Source organism: Melopsittacus undulatus, chromosome 3 (assembly GCF_012275295.1).
Source record: "Melopsittacus undulatus isolate bMelUnd1 chromosome 3, bMelUnd1.mat.Z, whole genome shotgun sequence".
Classification (NCBI taxonomy): Eukaryota; Metazoa; Chordata; class Aves; order Psittaciformes; family Psittaculidae; genus Melopsittacus; species Melopsittacus undulatus.
The window spans coordinates 31504053-31523762 of NC_047529.1; the positions used below are offsets into that span (position 1 = coordinate 31504053).

At 43.2% G+C, this 19710-nt stretch overlaps 2 protein-coding genes across 2 annotated transcripts in view; one reads left to right on the forward strand and one right to left on the reverse strand.

The window, feature by feature from the left end:
* Positions 1–1726: 1726 nt before the first annotated feature.
* Positions 1727–7373, forward strand: ADI1 (acireductone dioxygenase 1). Its single transcript, XM_034061008.1, has 4 exons — positions 1727–1890; positions 2329–2448; positions 3980–4159; positions 5889–7373. Exons 1-4 carry the CDS (start codon positions 1771–1773, stop codon positions 6009–6011), a joined length of 543 nt encoding a protein of 180 aa, XP_033916899.1. The 5' UTR covers positions 1727–1770; the 3' UTR covers positions 6012–7373.
* Positions 7374–16190: 8817 nt separating this feature from the next.
* The window catches only part of TRAPPC12 (trafficking protein particle complex subunit 12), a 56232-nt gene continuing 52712 nt past the window's right edge, over positions 16191–19710 (reverse strand). The window contains exons 10-12 of the mRNA XM_005153224.3: positions 18766–18866; positions 17893–17980; positions 16191–16530 (exon numbers count right to left, since the gene is read on the reverse strand). Coding sequence (XP_005153281.2) covers positions 16288–16530; positions 17893–17980; positions 18766–18866 — 432 coding nt within the window. The 3' untranslated portion in view covers positions 16191–16287. The remainder of the gene's footprint in view (positions 16531–17892; positions 17981–18765; positions 18867–19710) is intronic.

The window sequence follows — 19710 nt, forward strand, 5'->3', positions numbered from 1 at the left end:
TTCTTTGTAAGGTACCTTTGTACCATTGAACAGCAAGGCTTCAGCTGGAGGTTGCTGACTTTTTTGTATTTGTTGATACAGAATTGTGGAGCTGCTGAAATTTGGTTTCTTAATAGTACTTATGCATTATAATATCTTTACTGAGACAAAGTATAGGCTCTTACACACTTAAGAGTCATGTGAATTGTGATGAAATGATAAAACTGGCTAGCTAGTAGTTAATAGATGAGTGCAGCTTTTAGATTTGTTTTCTCTCATCCGAAACTGCACAGTAAAGCGCATGTAGGGGGAAGGTAGTCCACTGATTAGCTCTTCCGCTCTGCCTCTTGTATATATGCACACAATTTTCCATCTCTATTTTAGAATTGGGCTTGAAGGAAGACACACCATCAACCCTGATCAGATCTGGTTGAGGGATAACAGTGTGACCAACAGCATACTGAAGGCATGGCATCTAATCATCTGCCTATCAATACATCTCCAGTTAAACATGTAGATCCTTTACTGTATGTAAATCTCTATATTTTGAAGCAGCAGTTTTGGAAAATAAATACTGATAATGGTGGGTAAATCACAGCATCTGTGTAATACTGAATTTCAGTAATTTCACTGAATCTGTTACATAGAATGTAACAGGAAATCTAATCTGAAAGAGTTTTAGGTTAATCGATACCAATGTTTATAATTCTTGTTCTGGAAATGTAGGACAGAGCAAAGCTCAGAGGAAAGTTACAAGATTAAGGCTGATTAAAGGATGGAAAGCAAATAAAACTTCTTAACGGGACTTAACCTGAGGACCTGCAGAGGATGGTGGCTGTTAAAGTCATTCTTTCAGGGCATTTAGTGCCATAGCATCCAGTGGATAGGCATTGAACCTCTGGCTGGATTCTTATGTGCTTCTAAAAATGCAGACAATACCAGCACTGGACCAGATGTCATGTTCTGGGGCTTAAATTTTACTCAGAATCAAAAACCAGTAGTGCTTATATATGAATACTATACTTTAAAGGGATCTGCTGCCAGTTCTAAGAATCTGGGAAACACTGGTTAAGATATTTTGATAAGTATACAACTCTTTTCAGGAAGAAAAGCATTTAAGGAGGGATTATTCCAGCTGTTTTTCCACCGTTACATTGTGTTAGGTGGCTGTTGGTTTATTTGCCAGGTAGAACTGCAGAAGTCCGCAGTCTGTAGTAGACGGGAGGGCAGTTCTGGAGTGTGTCTTGTCCAGCCCAGCTCAGGATGTATCTCCATGGATAGAGACATGAGATTTTCTGGGCAGAATGCTTCTCACCACTGTACCTCCCCTGCTGCTCCCCAGTTCGTTTCTTATTTTTCCATACTGTGGGATTGCAGGGCAGGTCATTGAGGCTGTGCCCTATTGTTAACTTCAGTCAGAACACTGCTGCCAAGGGCTGGCTGGATGTAAACGCAATTGCTGATGAACTTAGGCATGACCTGTGCTATAACCAGCAAGTTACCCAGAGGGCTTGTGCAGGTGAGAAGCCCCATACGCGGACAGATCTGCTTCATGGAGGCCTCTCCTCACCTCTTGCTGCTGAGCCGAAGGCCGTGCACTAAAATGAAAGCCGTGTCTGCCGCACAGCACTCCCCGTTCACCGTAGTTTCAGTTGCAAATTGTGCCCCTTTACGGCAATACCCATAGGCTGGCAGTGCAGGGCTGCACCCGGCCTCTGCCCCGGCCCAGCCGGGGCGGGCCGCTCCCGCCCAGCCCAGCCCAGCTCTGCGGAGCGGAGCCCCGGCGGCGGGATGGTGGAGGCCTGGTACATGGACGAGTCCCCGGAGGACCAGCGGGCGCCCCACCGGCTGCGGCCCAACCGCGCCGTTAGCCTGGAGGAGCTGCGCCGCCTCGGCGTGGTCTACCGCAAAGTCAGTGAGCGCGCATGGCGGCGGCGGGGCCGCACGGGCCTCGCCGCCTGGAAGGCCCGGCGCTGGCGGGACCTCGGGTGGCCTGGAGGAGGCAGTGCCTTGGGGCTGCCCCGGCGGCTGGTGGGATAGAGCCGCGGCGGTGCTCAGCCGCGGAGAGTGGCAGCCGGTACCGGCCGGGTCAGTGCCAGCCGCGCTGCCCAGGCCGGGCAAGGGCAGGCGGTAGTCGGGGCCCAGCAGTGTCTGTGAGGGGATAGAGGAGGGGGGGGACACTCGGTGCAGATACCTCTGCCGAAGCTGGCACAGCTTGTGTACCCATGGCGGCTAACTCGGCTTCACCTGGCGCTCCTGGGGGCTCGGGGTTTTCCATGTTAGTGCCCTGAATTGTGCCATGTGTCTGAATGGCAGCTCCCCTCCTATTTCCCCTTGCCTGTTTTTTAGTTGGATGCTGATAACTATCAGACTGATCCATGTCTGAAAGAGATACGGAGAGCAGAAAACTATTCTTGGATGGATATAATAACTATACACAAAGACAAGCTTCCAAACTATGAGGAAAAGGTATGCAAGTCTTTACATTCAGTGGGGATTTGCACCCTGCTGCCTGCACAACACTGAGCAGGAGGACAGGGTGAGGTTTCCAGGTGTCAAACACATCCTGTGCTGAAGTCCTTAACGTTAAAAAAGCAATGCTGGTCTGATTTAAGAAATACCAGAGGGCTGTTGCTTCTGTAGATTGCCTTCAAAGGGTTTAGTGTCCCTCACTGTGTCATTTTGAAAGGAAGATTCCTACCTGCAGAGCCCTGCCAGTGTTGGCCTGTCCTCAGAGAGCCTCCCAGGATGAAGGCAGGTGGTTGCCAGCTGGGCATGGGCTTTGAAGGCTCACACATCCTAATGGCTGCTTGCAAAACATGTCTTTTCAAAGTGAATGTTAACCATGTGGAATCAGAGGGATGCATTCCCTGTACAAGATTTTTTTACCTTGGGAAGATGATACCTTGGCTGCTTCTCGACAATTGAATGCCAATGGTGCCAGGCTCTCAGATGAGCCTTCTAGAAGGAGCTTCCTCCTCCCAGCCTCTGGGTGCTGGCATGCTGCTCTGACCTGAGGACAGCAATCCAGTGTTACCTCTATAGTTTAATTATATTTTTATTTACCAGTTTGTTTTAAGTTTGGTTTAAAACTGATGTCAGAATGATTAGGTAGTAACTCAGGCTGCCTGGGCAGGCTATAGCTGACACAAAATGAGCCATTACTGACAGGACATACGGACTTTTGCTCCTCTTGCAGTGCTGTATTGGTACTGGATTAGGGACATTGGCACAAGTGTGGCTAAACACCATCCAGATGTGAGCAGGTGATGGTATCTGGTGATTGCACTAACCTGCTCAGGTCTCTGTTTATTAAATATTTAAAGCATGGTTTTGTTTGATACCGTGAAATGTACAAAGAATTCACCATTCCAGATACAAAGAATTCATCATTCCAGAAAAAAAGCAGAACATTGCTGCTTTTACTCAGGGGGAGAGAACCTGGAGCTGGGGCTTGCTGTGTTGGGGCAGGCATGACATGCTGCTTACATCAGATTGCTGTAGGTGGCCAAGTTTGACAATAACTGCATTTTCACACACAGCTGTAGTAGCTTGTGCGGCTGATTCAGCCCTACATCAGTGTAAAAGAGAGGGGATAATCTGTAACTCTGTTTTGGGTTTGCATTTTGGGGAAAAAAGGCACAAAATTATAAAAATGAACAACTGTGAGGACCAAATCTTGCAGTGGGAAACTCTACCTGTCTCTCTCTCAAACAGATGCAAGCTTTACTGATTTTCAGCAGCTGCTTATGTGCAGCCATGGCTGCTGTTCCTTGTCAGAGAAATGCCTGTCTTCCAAAGGGAATGTAGCACCTTGCTTAGAAGTGTCCTGTGACAGGGTCTATCTGGCTGGATTTGCTCTTTTAACCATTATGGTCTCATCTGTTAGTCACTGTGCAGTTACCCTTTGAAAGCCTTTGTCTGCTTTGTTACATATTTCTACCAGATTTCTTTGCAGTTTTTCTGTGTTCAGCAGTTTTAAGAGACTTCCTATTCCTAGATAAAAACATTTTATGAAGAGCATTTACACCTAGACGATGAAATTCGCTACGTCTTAGATGGATCTGGCTACTTTGATGTTCGAGACAAAGATGACAAATGGATCCGGATTTCCATGGAGAAAGGAGACATGATAACCCTCCCTGCTGGCATATATCACCGATTTACACTGGATGAGAACGTATGTTGTTATAGATTACTGTAAATTTTGATGACAAATCATGTGAGTAGATACCAGATTAGTAACTACATGCCCTGAGACTTGCAGTTCATTAGCAAAACATATTAAATATGAAGTAGGAATATGAAAAATACTAAATAATTCACAACATCTGAACCTTTCATCTCCAGATCAGAAATCCAGCTTCCTCTTGTCAGCTGTAACTGCAAGTCATTGCTACGTGATATTCATAGCATATCTTATGTGACAGTAGTGTGAGAGCCAAACCTGTGGCTGTCCCTCTCTCAATTGCCCCTGCTGTCAGTTAAAGTGGAGATAGTATAGATGGATCCTTTTGTGTTGCCTTGTGTATCTTCATGAGGATAGACAGAGTATGTCTATGTCCAACAGTGGTGTTTTTATAAGTGCTAAATTCACCTTCAGGGAAAGCAGGATTTAAGTGTCCACTACTTGCAGCTAGCATGTGCCAGGCTGGATGCTGGCTTCACAGGAGGTGACCTGCTTTCTGAGGGTATTTTTGGCAATGGGACTGTGAGATTGGCACACGGAGTCCTGATCTTTGTGTCTGTTCCTGAGGGCTTTTACAAATATGTTTGCAACTGCAGCTTTCTCCCTGGAAAATGTGTGCTGTCTCTTGTGTGGTGAAATCCCATCTCTGGTGTAATCTTGAGAGTGTTATAATTTTGAATAAGCCATCCAGACAGCAGTTATCATATATGTAAAAAAGGGAGCAGCTGCTTTGGTGAAAAACCTGACTTTTCCTGTCTGCCTTTTCTGCTCCGCAGTGAATCAGCTACAATTGCTAGTTTAAGGCTTCTCCTTTAGGTAGACAAAATTCCAGGGGTTATAGATTGAGTGCAGAAGTCTTAAATGTTTGTCCACTTCAGGAAATTCAGTCCAGAAGTGGCTTCAAAGTAAATTCTTTAGGTGCTACTAGACCCTTGCTATTTTGCAGCTAAGTTCTTTAGGTACCTAACTTTATTCTTGACATTGCTGAGCACCTGGGTGCAAGATAAGTGCTTAGCAGTGTTTATGAAGTAGATAGGGTCTAAATCTGTAGCATAGTGGACAGGAGAGAAGAGTTCCCCATAACTCAGTGATTGGAGTGCTTCTGTAGGACATAAAATCCTATTTTCTACTGCCACAGCTGTACCTTGCACCTGGCATAATTTTGGTTAGCTGGTGGCAGGGGCTGTTGCTGTTCCTGTTGGAATCTGGAGACTTTTCACTTCCTGAAGCATTATTTTTTGGCTTGTTTATGCACTCCCCGTTCAGCTTTTATGGCTCTCATTTTGAAGCTTCTGGTATTCCTCCAAAGCATTGAGTAGCCATCTTGGGTATTCTGATTGCTGTTGTTTAACTAAGCAAGTAGGATTTAGATGCTGCATTGCTCAGTATTGTGGATCCAGTGCAAAAGATTTGCATAAGACAACAGTTTTAGGTTTGGATGTTTTTTGTTTGTTTTTTGAAACAGGGAGAAACAGCATCTCTGCCTGACCTGGAGGCACATGTTGTGACAGAGTTTGCACTGCATAGGTGCAAAATCTCCCAGGGCAGTAGATGAGAATAGGAACAGCACTGTAGTGCTGTAGTTTTGTGGAACATGTGAAGTTTTCAGCCCATCTTGAGATGGTTTCAGTAATTTCTATAGAATTGCAAATGAAACATTAACTTCAGAATGACGATCCCATGGAAAGGAGCTCTTAAATTACTTCTTGTTCTTTGACAGAACTACATCAAGGCGATGAGGCTCTTCGTTGGAGAACCTGTCTGGACACCATACAACAGGCCAGCTGATGATTTACCTGCTCGGAAACAGTACATGAAGCTTTTGGCTGAAGAAGCACAGTAACAGTGCCTGAGACCTGACAGGTGGAACAGCCTGAAGCTCTGTCAGAATAAATGTGACTAGTGGCTCTTCGCTGATTAGATTTCTTCTACTTACGTATACAATTGGAATCACAGAATTATGGAAAATAATCAGATTGAAAGGTCATTTGGAGGTTATCAAGTCCAACCCCCTTTGAAGTACCAGGCCAACTTTAAAGCTAGACCAAGCTAAAGACCATGAGGTTTGGAAACCTTTGGTGATGGGAGTTACCTGTCTGGAGGAGTACCTGTCTGGGTACTCATTCCAGTGTTTAGCTGCTCTTGTGAGCAAGCATTTGTCCTTTGTCCTGGTTGCAGTTTGCAGCTGTTGTCTCTGGCTCTTTCATGGAATGCTTGAGAAGAGTGTGACTGTTGTCTTCTCCACATTCCCTTCTCCCTTGGGAAATGAGTTAGGTTTCCTTTGACTGCTCTTCTCCAGGCGAAACAAACCAGCATCCTTAGCTGGCCATTTTTCTGTTAAGTAAGTTCCAGCACATTTTGCCCTAGCTGTGACTACAAAGGAATATAATTTGTAACTGCCTGACAGTTAGACTTGAACCACTGACCATTTTAAGCCTGATGGTCCAGATTTTTTTTCATCCACCTAGTAGTTTATACCCTCAGTCTGGCCGCAAAGCTTCTGCGGGGCACACTGTAGGAAGCCTTGCTGTGGTCAAGGTGAATGACATCTGCTGCTTCCCTTCTGCCACAGCACCAGCCATTGCCTCTCAGGTGGCAGTCAGGATGGGCCAGCAGAATGTGCCCTTGGTAAATTGGCACTGCCTGGTTGCTCCCCATCACCTGCTGTTTCATGTACCTGAAACAGCTTCTGTAACAGCTTATACAGTAATTTCCTGGGGACTGAAGTGAGGCCATCCAGTCTGTAGTTCCACAGATCTTTCTTCCCTTTTGAAGATGGCTGTATTATTTGCCTTCTTTCACTCAAAAAGGTTTTCCTGATCTCTGTGACCTTTCAAGGATGCCAGTGGCCTCCGTGACATTAGCTAGTTGCATTTACACTTGCTCAGGAATCTATTTTCTAACCTTTCCTTTTTTTTGTTTTCCTTGATATCTGTGGCAGGTAGAATTGGGAGAGGTGGGCTACATTAATATTCATTCTGCTCTGAATCCATGCTAATGAACTACGTAGGATTCTGGTTTTAATTAAAGAAAATAAAGCCTGCTTCATTCTTGTCTAAAAATGTTCGTAAGAGACATTTGCATAATCAGCATTTTCGTATGCAGCTTCCCAAGTTCTGCCCTGATACATAAAGCTGTGGCTTTCTCTCAGCACAATGTAGCAATTGGCTCTTGTGAGTTATTAATAAAATTACTTTGACTTGGATATGGGTTTTTTTGCTTGTGTGGGTTTGGGTTTTTTTGTTTGTTTGGTTATTTTTTTTCTTGTGCTGACATGAAGGACACATTAAACAACAGTGAAACTGTAATTCCTAATCAGCTTTTAGTCCTTGTGCTGCTACTGACTTGTTCTGTAACATGGGACACTCACTATGTTTCTTTAGCTGAAAGATGAAGAAGAGTAGACTTAGACACGCTGGTCTGGTTCTCAGTAATTGTCGTGCGGTCACATAGGACATGTAGCTCCTCAGCAATGGGCACTGAAGCATTTTGGTATGAATTTGCTCTTTACAGTGATGAATTACTTTATAATGATAAAGTATTTCTTGCACCAGCTCTCCATGGGTGATGGGGGCACATGCTCTGTGCTGGCTGCAGCCTGTGTACCCATTTCAGCCAAATACAATACAAGCTCCTGCCTTGCAGTTTTCTGAATAAACATGATTCTAGAATGAACCTGAAACTTGAGCTTACATGAATTTTCCTAATGTAGCAGATATTAAGAAATAGGGTAGAAAACTGTCCCACTGTTCCACCTTACGGGTGTGCGCAGCTGGTCTTCAGCAGGCAACAATGTTTTCTCACTTAGTGTTACTTTTAACCAGTGTTTCTGAAAATAAAGTTGCAATTTTGAGGTGAAATACTAGTTTTCATCTTTAAGTTGGAAAAGGCAGATGAAAAAGGCACGTTTCCTGCCTGAGGGTCTCGGGTAGCGAGCTGGATGAGCTGCAGTGACACAGCTGCCCTTCATCCTGCCAGTAGAGGCTCAATTTGTGGAACGGGGGGGCAGGCACAACCCATGTCTGCAAAATGCAGCCTGTGCTGGGTTTTGTGCAGAGATAAGCCTGGCTGAAAAATCAATGTTGCTAGCAAATATGGCATTTGACTATAGTCAGCCACACATCAGGTGGGCTTGCACAGGCGCTGTGCTGTATCCTGGGCCTCCTCAGTTCAGGGATATGTGTGCCACTTGTCTGGAAGGAGCACTTGAGTGTCCTCTTGTGCAGCACACTGCAGCATCCTGGTCCCACGGTAACCTGTGGGGATTTTTCAAGGTACAGCTACAGGAATAAATGACAGTTACTGCCTGCAGCAAGTTTCATTCCTTTGACTTATATGCCACAGAAAATTGTGTTTTCGAATGTGAAGTACAATGGCTGCTTCCTCCTGGTGCTGGTATCAGTCCCTGGTATCCAATCTAATTCATAGTCCTCCTGCTTTTCATTATTTGTTGTTTGTTTTTTTTTTCAGCAGAAGTCAGCGTGACACTGTTCATTCCTCCTGTGGGCCTTTCAATTTTGTTCTCTCTCTCTGCAAAAGGAGAAGTGGAAGCAGTAGTGTGGGCTCTCAGGTACCCCTGTTTACAGCACAGCCAGCCCATAACAGACTGGAGGGCAACTGGGACGTGAGAGCAGGTAACACGCTCTCCTCAGGAGAGATTTGCAGTTTGGAGGCAGTGATGAGGGTTGGACAGTAAAGTGGCTGCTCACAGCAATTGCTTTCAGCAGCTTGCTGATGTAGGATGTGACCTGGGAAGCAGGACTGAGCCACCTTGTTTTGTTGCCTCTCTGGAGGAATATATACACCAGGTACAGCTCCCATCTCCTGGCTGTCAAGGATAACACATGATCACCCTGCTGAAGATCGTTCATCATTTTCACAGCACAATGCATTCTGCTGCAGGGAGGTGGTGAGGGCTGTGGGGGTCTTGCTGTCAATGCTTTTGAGTCCATGCCCTTTAGTGCTATAAGTGTCTTTGAAAGGGTGAAAGCTTTGCTCTCTGAAGGTGGGGGTTTTTGTCAGCCAGGAAAAAAGCAATTTGGGGCTGGTATAAAGATTCCACACCTGTGAAGAGATTACATGGGAGATTACACTGAGAGGAAACAGCTGGGCAGGAAAAAAAGCATTAATATTAATGGAAAATGCTCCAGAGAGTGGAGAGAAAGGAGGGAGAACATGCCGTTCCTGCAGATGAAAAACACAGTTTATTTTCATGGTGATTTTATGTGTTTGGGTTTTTCTTTTCTTTTTTCCCCCCACATATTGAAAAGTGCAAAGTGAAATGGATTTTTGGTCCAAATCCATGAGTGTTTTACTGCAGCAAGTGGAAAATCTTGGTGCCTTGATGTAGTATGAAAATTTATGTAAGAGGTTCCAGCCATATCATGTTGGCAGCATTAACTCTGGCAAGGGGAATATTTCAACACTTCCAGGATTAGAGATTTAAGAAAATGCTAGGAAAAAAGGTACTGAATTGAGGGGTTTGAAGACAGCTTTTTTGGTACCTATGTATTATTTTCCACTTTAATCCAGGCTTTTCCCATATGCCATATATACCAGTTTTTCACGACAATGTTGAGAGAGCTTTTCTGTGAATGGGCTCAAGGCAAACTGTGGATGGGCTTTGGGATTTTTAATAAATTATGTGGGTAAACATGTAGCTGGAAGGTCTCTGATGCTGCCCTCTGTTGTTATATGTCCTGGGGCAAGTGTCTTTGGATGGATATATTGATGCAAACGCATTTCACAGACAGCTGATAGTTAATTGTTAACTACCAGGCACTATCCACTATCCACACCAGGTACTTAGGGGTGCCTACAAAGGGGTGAAGGGAAATGCTGCTGTGAGGGTTGTCTCACCCCAGGCTGCCCAATCAGGGGCTATGCTGCTTCCTAGCAGCTGCAGGAGCTGGCTGCTGCCCTGTCCTTGTACCTGAGCTTGACAAAGGCAAGAGCATTGGGTCCCACTGGTAGAACAGGCACTCACCTGCCTGGTTCCTGACCCCAGGATCTGGCTTGAACTTAGGAGCTTATGAGAAGGCAGAGTTTGCTGACAAAGGCCATGATTTAATATCATCTGGCAGACACCATCATGCGTAAAGACTGAAGTGACATCTGAGCACTGCTTTGAAGACTATCCCTGGTAGCCAAATAATGGATTTAGTTATCTGGCCAGGCAGAGGCTGTGGGCCTGACCTGTGCTATGCTTGAAAATTACATCATCGGTTTGGGAGTCTTCTCTGTGAAAATGATAGAAATTCTCAGATTCTCTCCTCTCTTCCCAAAATAATGTCACTGCCAGTTGTCTGCTATCTCCTGAAGCCAAATAAAGTTATCAACTCATTGTGGGATGAATCAGTGTTACAATTTAAACGTTTCTGTCTCAAAGATCCAGATTAGATCTGATTTGCTGCATTCATTGTGATTTTACAGCTTGATTCCCAAAACATTTTGGGTGTTTGCAAAAAGGTGCTCTTCTATACCTGCAAATTAAAAAACCTACTTTTCATGAGCCACTAGCTCATGTTTTCTAATAACTGTATAAATACCCAGATAAGACAGGGAAGCAGAAGTCCAAACCCCCAGATTCCTGGGGAAAGATTCAGCAGTCAAAGGACTGTGGATCTGTCTGAATGCTGGCTTCCCCACTGCAGTTCTCTCTGGGATTCCTGTGCTAATTTTTAAAAATGCCCCTTCATTTCTCCATTGCTTCTCTGGTGCTTCTCAGGGTACCGATCAATCGCTATTGTGCCTGTCAATGCGCGGCACTAGCTGGTAGAAAATTGGGCTAGATATACTCCAGGACTGCCTTTGGTCGCAGACATGGCCTTGAGCAGCCAAACCAGGCTCTGGGTTCTGGTTTCCCCTGTGATCACAGGCATCTGAGCCTGGAGAATGTGATTTGGGTCCACTCTCAGGCTTCTTTTCTTTTTTTTCCCCAGATGATTCAGGCAACTTAGAGCTGACCCATGGTTACTCATGGAAAGAGCCAAGCTGTTCTGGGTGATGCCGTGACAAGGGACACCAAGTGGTGGCCAGGTTATGCATGGGCTGCAGATGCTGGGGCTCAGCAGTTCTGCTGCCTGCCACTGGAGTGTGTGCCAGCACCTGAAGTAGTTGCTCACACCTTGTACTGGATTTTTTACTAAACGGCTCTAGTAATTCTGCTCTGCATCCTTTCACTTCAATATCTGCAGTTTAGCACTGACAGTTTTGGCATTTCTTCAAAGCCAGAGAGGAACCTTCTCCCTTCTTCCTTCCTTCCCTGCCTCAGACAAGCAACATCCAATCTTCTCTCTTTGTGGGTTAATTACAAGCCATTGTTGCTGCCTTTCAGATGGATTCATTTTAGTAACTCTCATACATAAAACATCTGCAAATGGCTGTCCAAATCTAGGATAGGATCAAGTGTTGATCCAGAACAGCTTGGAAAGGTGGCACCTGGGTCCTCCTCCCCACCCATACCCTTTCTGTCCTCTTTAAATCCAGGATTGTGATCATCTCACACACCCCTTGAAGATGAGAGTCTCTACACTTGTAATTCTGAAGCTGATTGAGAGAACTAAGTAAGGAAGCAGTTTTCCTACTTTCCACTACTGTTGCCTCAAAGTTAGTGTTGGAGCTTGTTTGCATTCAGTGCTACCAAGCTGCTGTTCAAATGCCAAAAACTCTGTGCAGGTTCCTACATTGCAAAGTACCTCATTGGTAAAACTCATTTTACCCCAGTGTTTCATTAAGTGGGTAGAAAGCAGGGTGGGGTGGGGGTGGATGGCCAGGCTCCTTACAACTTATATTACAGGTATGGGCTCATGGATAAAACCGACGTTGTTGTAACATCTCTAGTTTCCCTGGCCTCTGCCCAGGACAGCAGCAATCTAGCTGCCTCAGAGAGACTGACTCTGGCAGTGTTGTTCTACTTATGTGGAATACATTTAAACCTGTATTTGATGCTTTGGGCCTGTTTACACACATTTCTTGATTACAAGTTTAAGCAGAGAGGGGATGTATGTTTCTCACCAGCGAAATACAACAGGAGACAGGAGTACCACACATCTTGCAATCTCCATCTGGATGGCTGCAATGCATGTGGTGGATTAAATGCATCACCTGACACACAAGTAAGACAATGTAACTTCGCTATGGAGGCAGACTGCACCCCTTATTCCCCTCTCCAATTTGATTTGCAAAACACCTGCAGCAAAGGCTTTGGAGAAGGATTGCCTGTCTGCCACCTCCCAGATCACTGCAGTGCAGCAAACCCGGCAGCCTACCCAGGCAGGGGGTAATTCCCAGCACATCCTTGGGTTGAAGACTTCATCCTCAAGATGAAGATGAATATGCAGAGAGTGTCTGCTGGCATGGTGAGTTTCTGCACTGGGTCAGTGAGCTCACCCAGCTCTTGCTGACAAGAAGGACAGCGCAGGAGGAGGAGGGATCATTTCCAGGACACTAGCTGAGGTCCAGTGTGGAGTCTCAGGCACGTCTGCACATGCCTTCTGGGGAATATTTAACGGGTCCAGTCCAGAACCTGAGGCATTGGGAAAATGTAAATGACCAGCTGGTGAGGGGATGCCATTATCACCTGAACAGCAGTTGGGTACTAGAAATGGCAGATAGCTGCTGAAGTCCTTTTGAGGATCAGGGTCTCTGTGCATAATGTAATTATCTGAATGTCTGAAGTACAGCTTCTTTGCTCCTCTTTTAATAGAAGAGGAAATTTAAATGCAAAACTTCTGTTAAGGCACATTAAGCTTTAAGACTTGAATACAACAATCAGCTCATTCAGGCTATACTTCCACAGCTTTTCTCACTTAGCCAGATGACACAAGCATGCTGTGTTTCAGAACTGAGCTCTGCCCTCATTTACACCAGGAACCCTCATTAAATTCAGCTGAATTCATTGAATTTAACAGGATTGCCTGGTGTAATTAATGTTTTGAGGACAAATTTTGTCCTTAGCTTTAATGGTTTAACACCATATACAGCATTCAGATGTGCAACTGGCTGAATATAGGGAAGTCAAACGCTTACTTGTACGTATATTAAATACAAACCATAAAGTGACACTGACACGTCTTTCTTGTGTTTTATAAACAGTTAACAATTTGCATACATCCAGCAGTGATAATATGCCTTTGCATTTAAATTTTAATTATTCTGCAAGTCTACCAGGATGTCACTTGTTTAATGGCTCACTGAGCTTACAGGTCACCCAGTCCGTCTCCTCTGAGGGCATTTTTATCCAAGTAAAAGCTTCTACTAACAAGAGCATAGCAAATATACCGAAGTGAGACCTAAGCAGTAATACGTATGAATTAGAATTCAGAGAAACTTGGAGAACAGGGGATTATGTTTTCAGTGTTTCTTTTTTAATGGTTATTTGACTGACTGGGATCATAAATTTTTATTCTCTGCTGCTCAGAACACAGGCTGTCATTTACACATGCAGTGAGTATAAGGTACTAGTGAATTCAAAAAGGAAGCATTTTACTCCTTGATTATAAAGCAGCAAGTGGCTTCATCTTGAAGTTGGATGGTAATGGATCGTGCTACTTCCACTCAGAACTGGAAAAGACAAATCAAGCTTCCTGATAGTACAGCAATCTGACACAACACCTGACCTTCAGCTAAGCACACGGGAATCTCTATTTTACTAATTTACATATCATTGTAAATTTTAACTGTAACCAAAGAATCTGGGTTGGAATGGACCTTAAAGATCATTTAGTTCCAAACCCCCTGCCATGGGCAGGGACACCTCACGCTACACCAGCTTGCTCCATGACCTGTCCAACCTGGCCTTGAACACTGCCAGGGATAGGGCAGCCAGGGGCAATTTCATGGGGCAACCTGTGTCAGTGCCTCACCACCTTCATAGTAAAGAATTTCTTTCTAGTATCTTATCTAAATCTCCTGTCAGTTTTAAAGCCATTGTCCCTTGTCCTGTCACTACATGCCCTTGTAAATTGTTCAGTGCTCTGAGAGTCTTTGAAAACAGTGGTGGTTACATACCAGGATTTCTTTGTATCTTTTCATTCCCAAGAAGTTACCTTCAGATTACTTGTAATGAGAACAACAGGTAACATACCAGATCAGATTAGTAGTTGTGGCAAACTGAAAACTACCCTGATTTCAACTCAGTCATGACAATGTAAATTTAAGAGTTTGTCCAGTTACTGTTAACCCTTGTCATAGCAGTATTTAAAACAAATGTAAACCTCATAAAGAGCAATGCAGAAGTAACTACTTTTATTTCACTGTATTTTAGTATTCACTGAAGATATATAAATGGTGTCTAAACCCAGCTGAAGTAGGTGGTGCAGAATTCATATTTTTGAGTTCAGTAGTGGTACCTTAGGACAAGTCTACCCAAGTGCTGCACAAGTTTAATTCAGATCTAGTTGTGGCCAAGCCAGTAACAGGAGTACCAACTGGTTTAACTTTTTTCAGTTGACTGGTACATAACCAGCCATTGTTTCCGTGTACAAGCATGACCTGTAAACCATATATATCCTGTAAAAATGGGACAAATTCTGTGTGTGTATAAGCTGTAGGTTTATGTTTTTTGAGGTTACCCGTGTTCTTGAGGCATTCTGATTTTTTCACATGTCCAGTTTGCAGCAGTTTTCAAATGACCTGGTATTTGAAGACAGCTGTTTGGCCCCTGTATGCTATCTCCAGTTGGACAAACATTAAAAGAAGTTCTTAGTTACTTAAAAATACAGATGGGGGTATTTAAAGACAGTGAGAATTAACTGATGGATGGGGTATAAAAACTGAATTAAGAGAATTGTCCCATGGCGGTGGTTTATGACAAGAAGCTACTCCAGTTGTTAAACATTACATTTGTCTCAAAACAATAAAACCCCACAATGAAGAGATGTGTATGTTCACGTACAAGGAACAGAAGTATATGGATTGAATCTACAATATAGCTGAAGGGAGAAATGTGGGCAGGGATGTGATACTACAGCGGTACTGTGCTTCCAAAAATGTGTGTTCCAAGGGATGACACAATCACTGTATGCTGGTATTGTCCCATCAGCGGTAACTTCCTTCTGTCCTGCTCTGCATCATCCCATTTGCTTCGGCTTTGTGTGGCCTAACCCTTAGATACCTCTGCCTCAGTCTCCCTATTCTCTTCCCTGGGAAATGCTTTCTGCACCATGTTTTCATTTGGTAAGAGGAGGGGAACTGAGCTGAAATGGGCTGCGTACGTGCTCTGCCTAAACGGCAGCGCTCCTTTGCGAGAAGGATGCCAGAGTGCAGCAGCTATGACTGTCTGCACAGAGAGGAATCCACAGCCTTCAGGGTAGGCATGAGGAAGACAGTACAGTAAGAGCTGAAGTACACATGCACAAGTTATGGGGTCCTTAGTACAACCTTGTGGCACTTGCTAGTGACAGTCAAGAGATGTGGGACAGAGAGTGGGAGAGAGGAAATACGTATTGAAGCAAGCACTAGTTTGGGAATAGAGAAATCCTCCACTCCCACTCACAGCTTTCCAGAATGCTTTAATCTGAAAGATCACAACACCAAGGAAGTACAGGGGGCCCACTTAGTGTCATTCAAATGATAGTCCCTCATAACGTGGGAAATTCATACTGTGGGGGACTGTGTGACTCCCTCACATGCCATCTGGATGTGGCATGATGACTACCAAGCAACCTCTGCTAAGAGCAGTGAACATAGAAAGGTGCAATACTCAACAGTCTGATGGGGCTAAATGAGACACATGCAGTAGGAGCAAGTGAAAAGAAGTGCAGTCAGAATTTAATTTCTACAATACACATACTGGTACTCTGTCAATAACTCTTAGCTAATGAAATTAGCTCATGTGATTTGCTGATTACTGAAAAACTGTAACAACCATCAGGACAACATAAGGTCAAATTCATTTTTTCATATAAAAAGAATCTTGTACACAAGACTTGTAGGGATGAAGCTGGCTCTGGGTCAACACAGTCTTCATAATTATGCGACTGTCAGAGACAGCAAACTCAGTAGTAATGCCATTGAACACTCATAATTGAATAGATTTTATTTCACATTTACACATTAGTAAGAGTATATACAATTTAAAAAATCAGCCTTGCTGGAAAAAATTAGTTGGAAATGATCTACCCTAACTTGAGACACTGAGTATTAAAGCTATCGCCCTCTTTGATAGCTACAGCCTCTAAAAGTGCCTGCTTCTTCTGCATACTGCGGGATGACTCCAGTTCATACATTGTTGTCAGGTTGAAGAGAACACTCTCATGTAGGTAGTGTTTAGGGTCCTGCTGAACCATTCCTTCCAACTGCCGGAGAGAATCCTTTAGTCTTCCCAGATAAAGAAGACAAACAGCAGCATTGTTATTAGCCTAGAGAAAAAAAAATACATTGTAAACAAATAAGTAAGTGTGTGTGTATATGCATGTATTTACAAGTGATGAGAGAGCAGGAAAAAAAGAAGTCTAGTGTCTGGAGTTAGAACAGATTTGCTATGTGCTAAGAATTACTGTTTTGTGTGTGCATGTGCATAAGTAACTAAAATACATTCTCAATCATACAATCCAATCCTTCTCTTCTGCTTGTTCTCAAGATTTATCCTGTGCCAGAAGGACTTGCTGAATTTTGAGAGTTCAAACTCTAGAAAAGAGAGTCTAAAATGCAATACAAATAGGACAGGACATTAGTCAGTTAATTCTGAAAGTCAACTGAAATGGATTTCAGGCACTGCAGGAGCCTCTGCACACTGTCAATTTTCATATTTTTTTTTTAATGACTACACTATATCTTCACAAGTGTTTTTTTTTTGCTCTCTCTGGCTTACACATAGGAAGGAATTATCCTATCACAAAGGCATCTACAACCGACTTCTAGTAAATTCAGCAGATAGGGCAGTCTAAATACATCATAAATGACCAAGTCAGGCTCCATTTTCCCTTCCACACAAAATAGGCTTTATGAGTTACCACAAGAGTGCAACAATACAGTCATAGAAGGTCTTTAGCAGCAGAAACATTGACACTTTCTGAAAGCTGAGAACACAGACTTTAAAGAACCCCACCTTTTCTCTTCCTTTAGGAAACCTTACTTGTGCGAGTTACAACAGGTACTGTTTTACAGCCTGCAAAATGATGCAATTCATGTGATGCCTCAACTCAGTCCCCTCAGTCTTTAAACGGCCTTGGATCAGGCTACTGGGGGTAAACTGTCTCACTGCTTAGGAACGCTATTCCATGACCATGCACTGAAAGCTGCCAAATGCAGAAAACCCAGAAGTAAATAAAGAGCTCTTCTTTGATCTCCTCTTGTGATGGGAACCCAAGGCTCTGATACACAATGTGTTAAAAATGCCATCTTTAAAACTATCTCTTCAATGTTGTGTGAAATCAAGTTAATCGGATATACGTTGCCAGCTGCCATTTCTTTTCCTGACATGCATGTCTATGCTAAAAACAGTGAATGCAAAAATAAGTGCTTTTGCTAAGATCCCACTATATCTAATGCCTTGTGATCTTTACATGCATGTCTAAGTATTCATGCCCTTCATATAGACTGGTTCTTCATTTCCTGTCCCCTTTGTATCTTATGTATACTAAAAACCCTTCAGCACACATGCCATATCCAATTTTTCTATAAAGCTCTGAGCATACTCTGGGTTCCAATTAAATCCACACATAAAGCATTACGAGAATAATTGAGGTGTTCATTATAAATGTAGCAATTTGGAGATTTACCACAGCATTTGATGAGTCGATCCTTAAAATTTCTGTGAAAAATCGATGAGCTTCTGCGAAATTATTCTGACCAAGGTGGAGAAAGGCTCTGGAAAGTAAGTGACATACAAATGAGTCCTCCTCAGACACCCAAGGTGATAAATCTATTTTAAAAAGAATGGACACCATTTTTTATTTTCCTTCTTACAGATGTGAGAGTTTCTGACATTTGCTCTTCATGCTATAATTACAACCAGCAAGGAGACACTGATCTACAGACAAATGGAACGACAACTTGAATCATTTGGCTATTATATATTCTGCCTACCAAAGCAACTGTTTTCACCATGTTTTTATTAATTTAAATGCAGATTCTCTCTTCCTGGAATTATTTTTCTTCATGAAATTAGCCATGCTATGTAATTTTCAGAGCACTTTTGAACAGTATTTTCCAAATATATTAAGCCAATGTGCTAAGCATTACAAACTGGGTCCCCCATCATGCAGCTTGTTTTACTACAGTGTATTCCAGTATTTGAAACTACCAGGCAGTAACTTTACCAGCAGATCTGATAAAGGCTCAAAATAGCTTCTCCTCTCCTAAAAGTTATTTATGCAAATGTATATTGAAAAAGCAGAGTGAAAATTGCAATGCCTGGAAGAATGAGAAAAAGCTTTGTAAAATCAACTGAAGGATCACAATTTCAATCCAGGATAGTATGTCTGTACCAAGTGATACAGATCTCTTGGGTCTAAACACCATTCAGTCTCACTTATGACAGATGTAGTTACATAAAAGAGAGAAAAGGAACAGGACTGTCTCAAGGGTAGTTTATGTTCACAATGCATACTTTGCAACACTGTATTTTAAATTTTCATTTAGCTATTATCTACCTGTTCATTAAAACCATAATTTGGCTCTGTAGTCCGTCCAATTTGTGAGTCACTTTCTCAACGTCTTGAAAATACTTTTCTGCAGTTTTTATGTCTCCGATCTAGACAGTAAAATCACAGGAAAGTTACCACAATAAGAAAAGAGATCCATCCTGATTATATCTTTTACAAAACATAAGAATGAGAAAACATGTCAAAGTCCATTATATAGTTGCCTGGCACCAAGCTGATTGGGTAACATCTGTTACCAAACAAGGTATTTGAAGAACCACTTTAAGGTAATGGAAAAAGAGTACTGGAAGTTTTATCTAAGGCAGTGTTTCTTAGCTGTGGTTGTGGAGCCTTCATGGTCCATATGGCAGGGGTGCCCTACCTCCTCATTTAGCTCTTTTGCTGTAATTGACTCCAGAGTTCCTAAAATTAGCTGAAAATGAGAAAAGGTCAGAATTACTTCCAGGGAGAATGGGTGTTTTTCTGCAGGAAATGAAGACAGACCCTGCCCACAGGTAGAAGCTGTCAATAAGGCAAGAGAAATGGAATACAGTAGCCTGGTAGGTGGTGTAGGACCCATACTCAGTTAACTCACAGCTTATGGGTCATAGCCAGGGACCACAGGATGACCTCAGAGCATCACACTAAAACATGTTGCAAAACAACCCCAATGCAATGGGCCATTGGGGGTACTGGGAAGACAGCCCATTTGCATACTGGAGTGTGGATTATGCAGGCTAAAGGAATGAGGGATCTGAAAATTGGCATAAAGAGGAATAGATTTTATGGGGAACAGGAAAGAGGGTTCTGAGAAAGCAAGGGATATTTCACCTAAGGGTATGTCACATACATTGCTACTGGAGATGAAAAAGCCCTTAGCACAAACATGTGAAGAAGGCCCTTTGGTAAGTAAATTAGCAATGTGTGTTTCATACAAGGATATACTCCTACTTT

What these genes read in the sequence shown, in the direction of transcription:
- ADI1 (XM_034061008.1), top strand. Translation starts at nt 1,771, where the DNA reads ATGGTGGAGGCCTGGTACATGGACGAGTCCCCGGAGGACCAGCGGGCG. An exon ending in TCGGCGTGGTCTACCGCAAA is followed by an intron (nt 1,891 to 2,328) that starts GTCAGTGAGCGC and finishes CCTGTTTTTTAG; the next exon opens with TTGGATGCTGATAACTATCA. An exon ending in GATTTACACTGGATGAGAAC is followed by an intron (nt 4,160 to 5,888) that starts GTATGTTGTTAT and finishes GTTCTTTGACAG; the next exon opens with AACTACATCAAGGCGATGAG.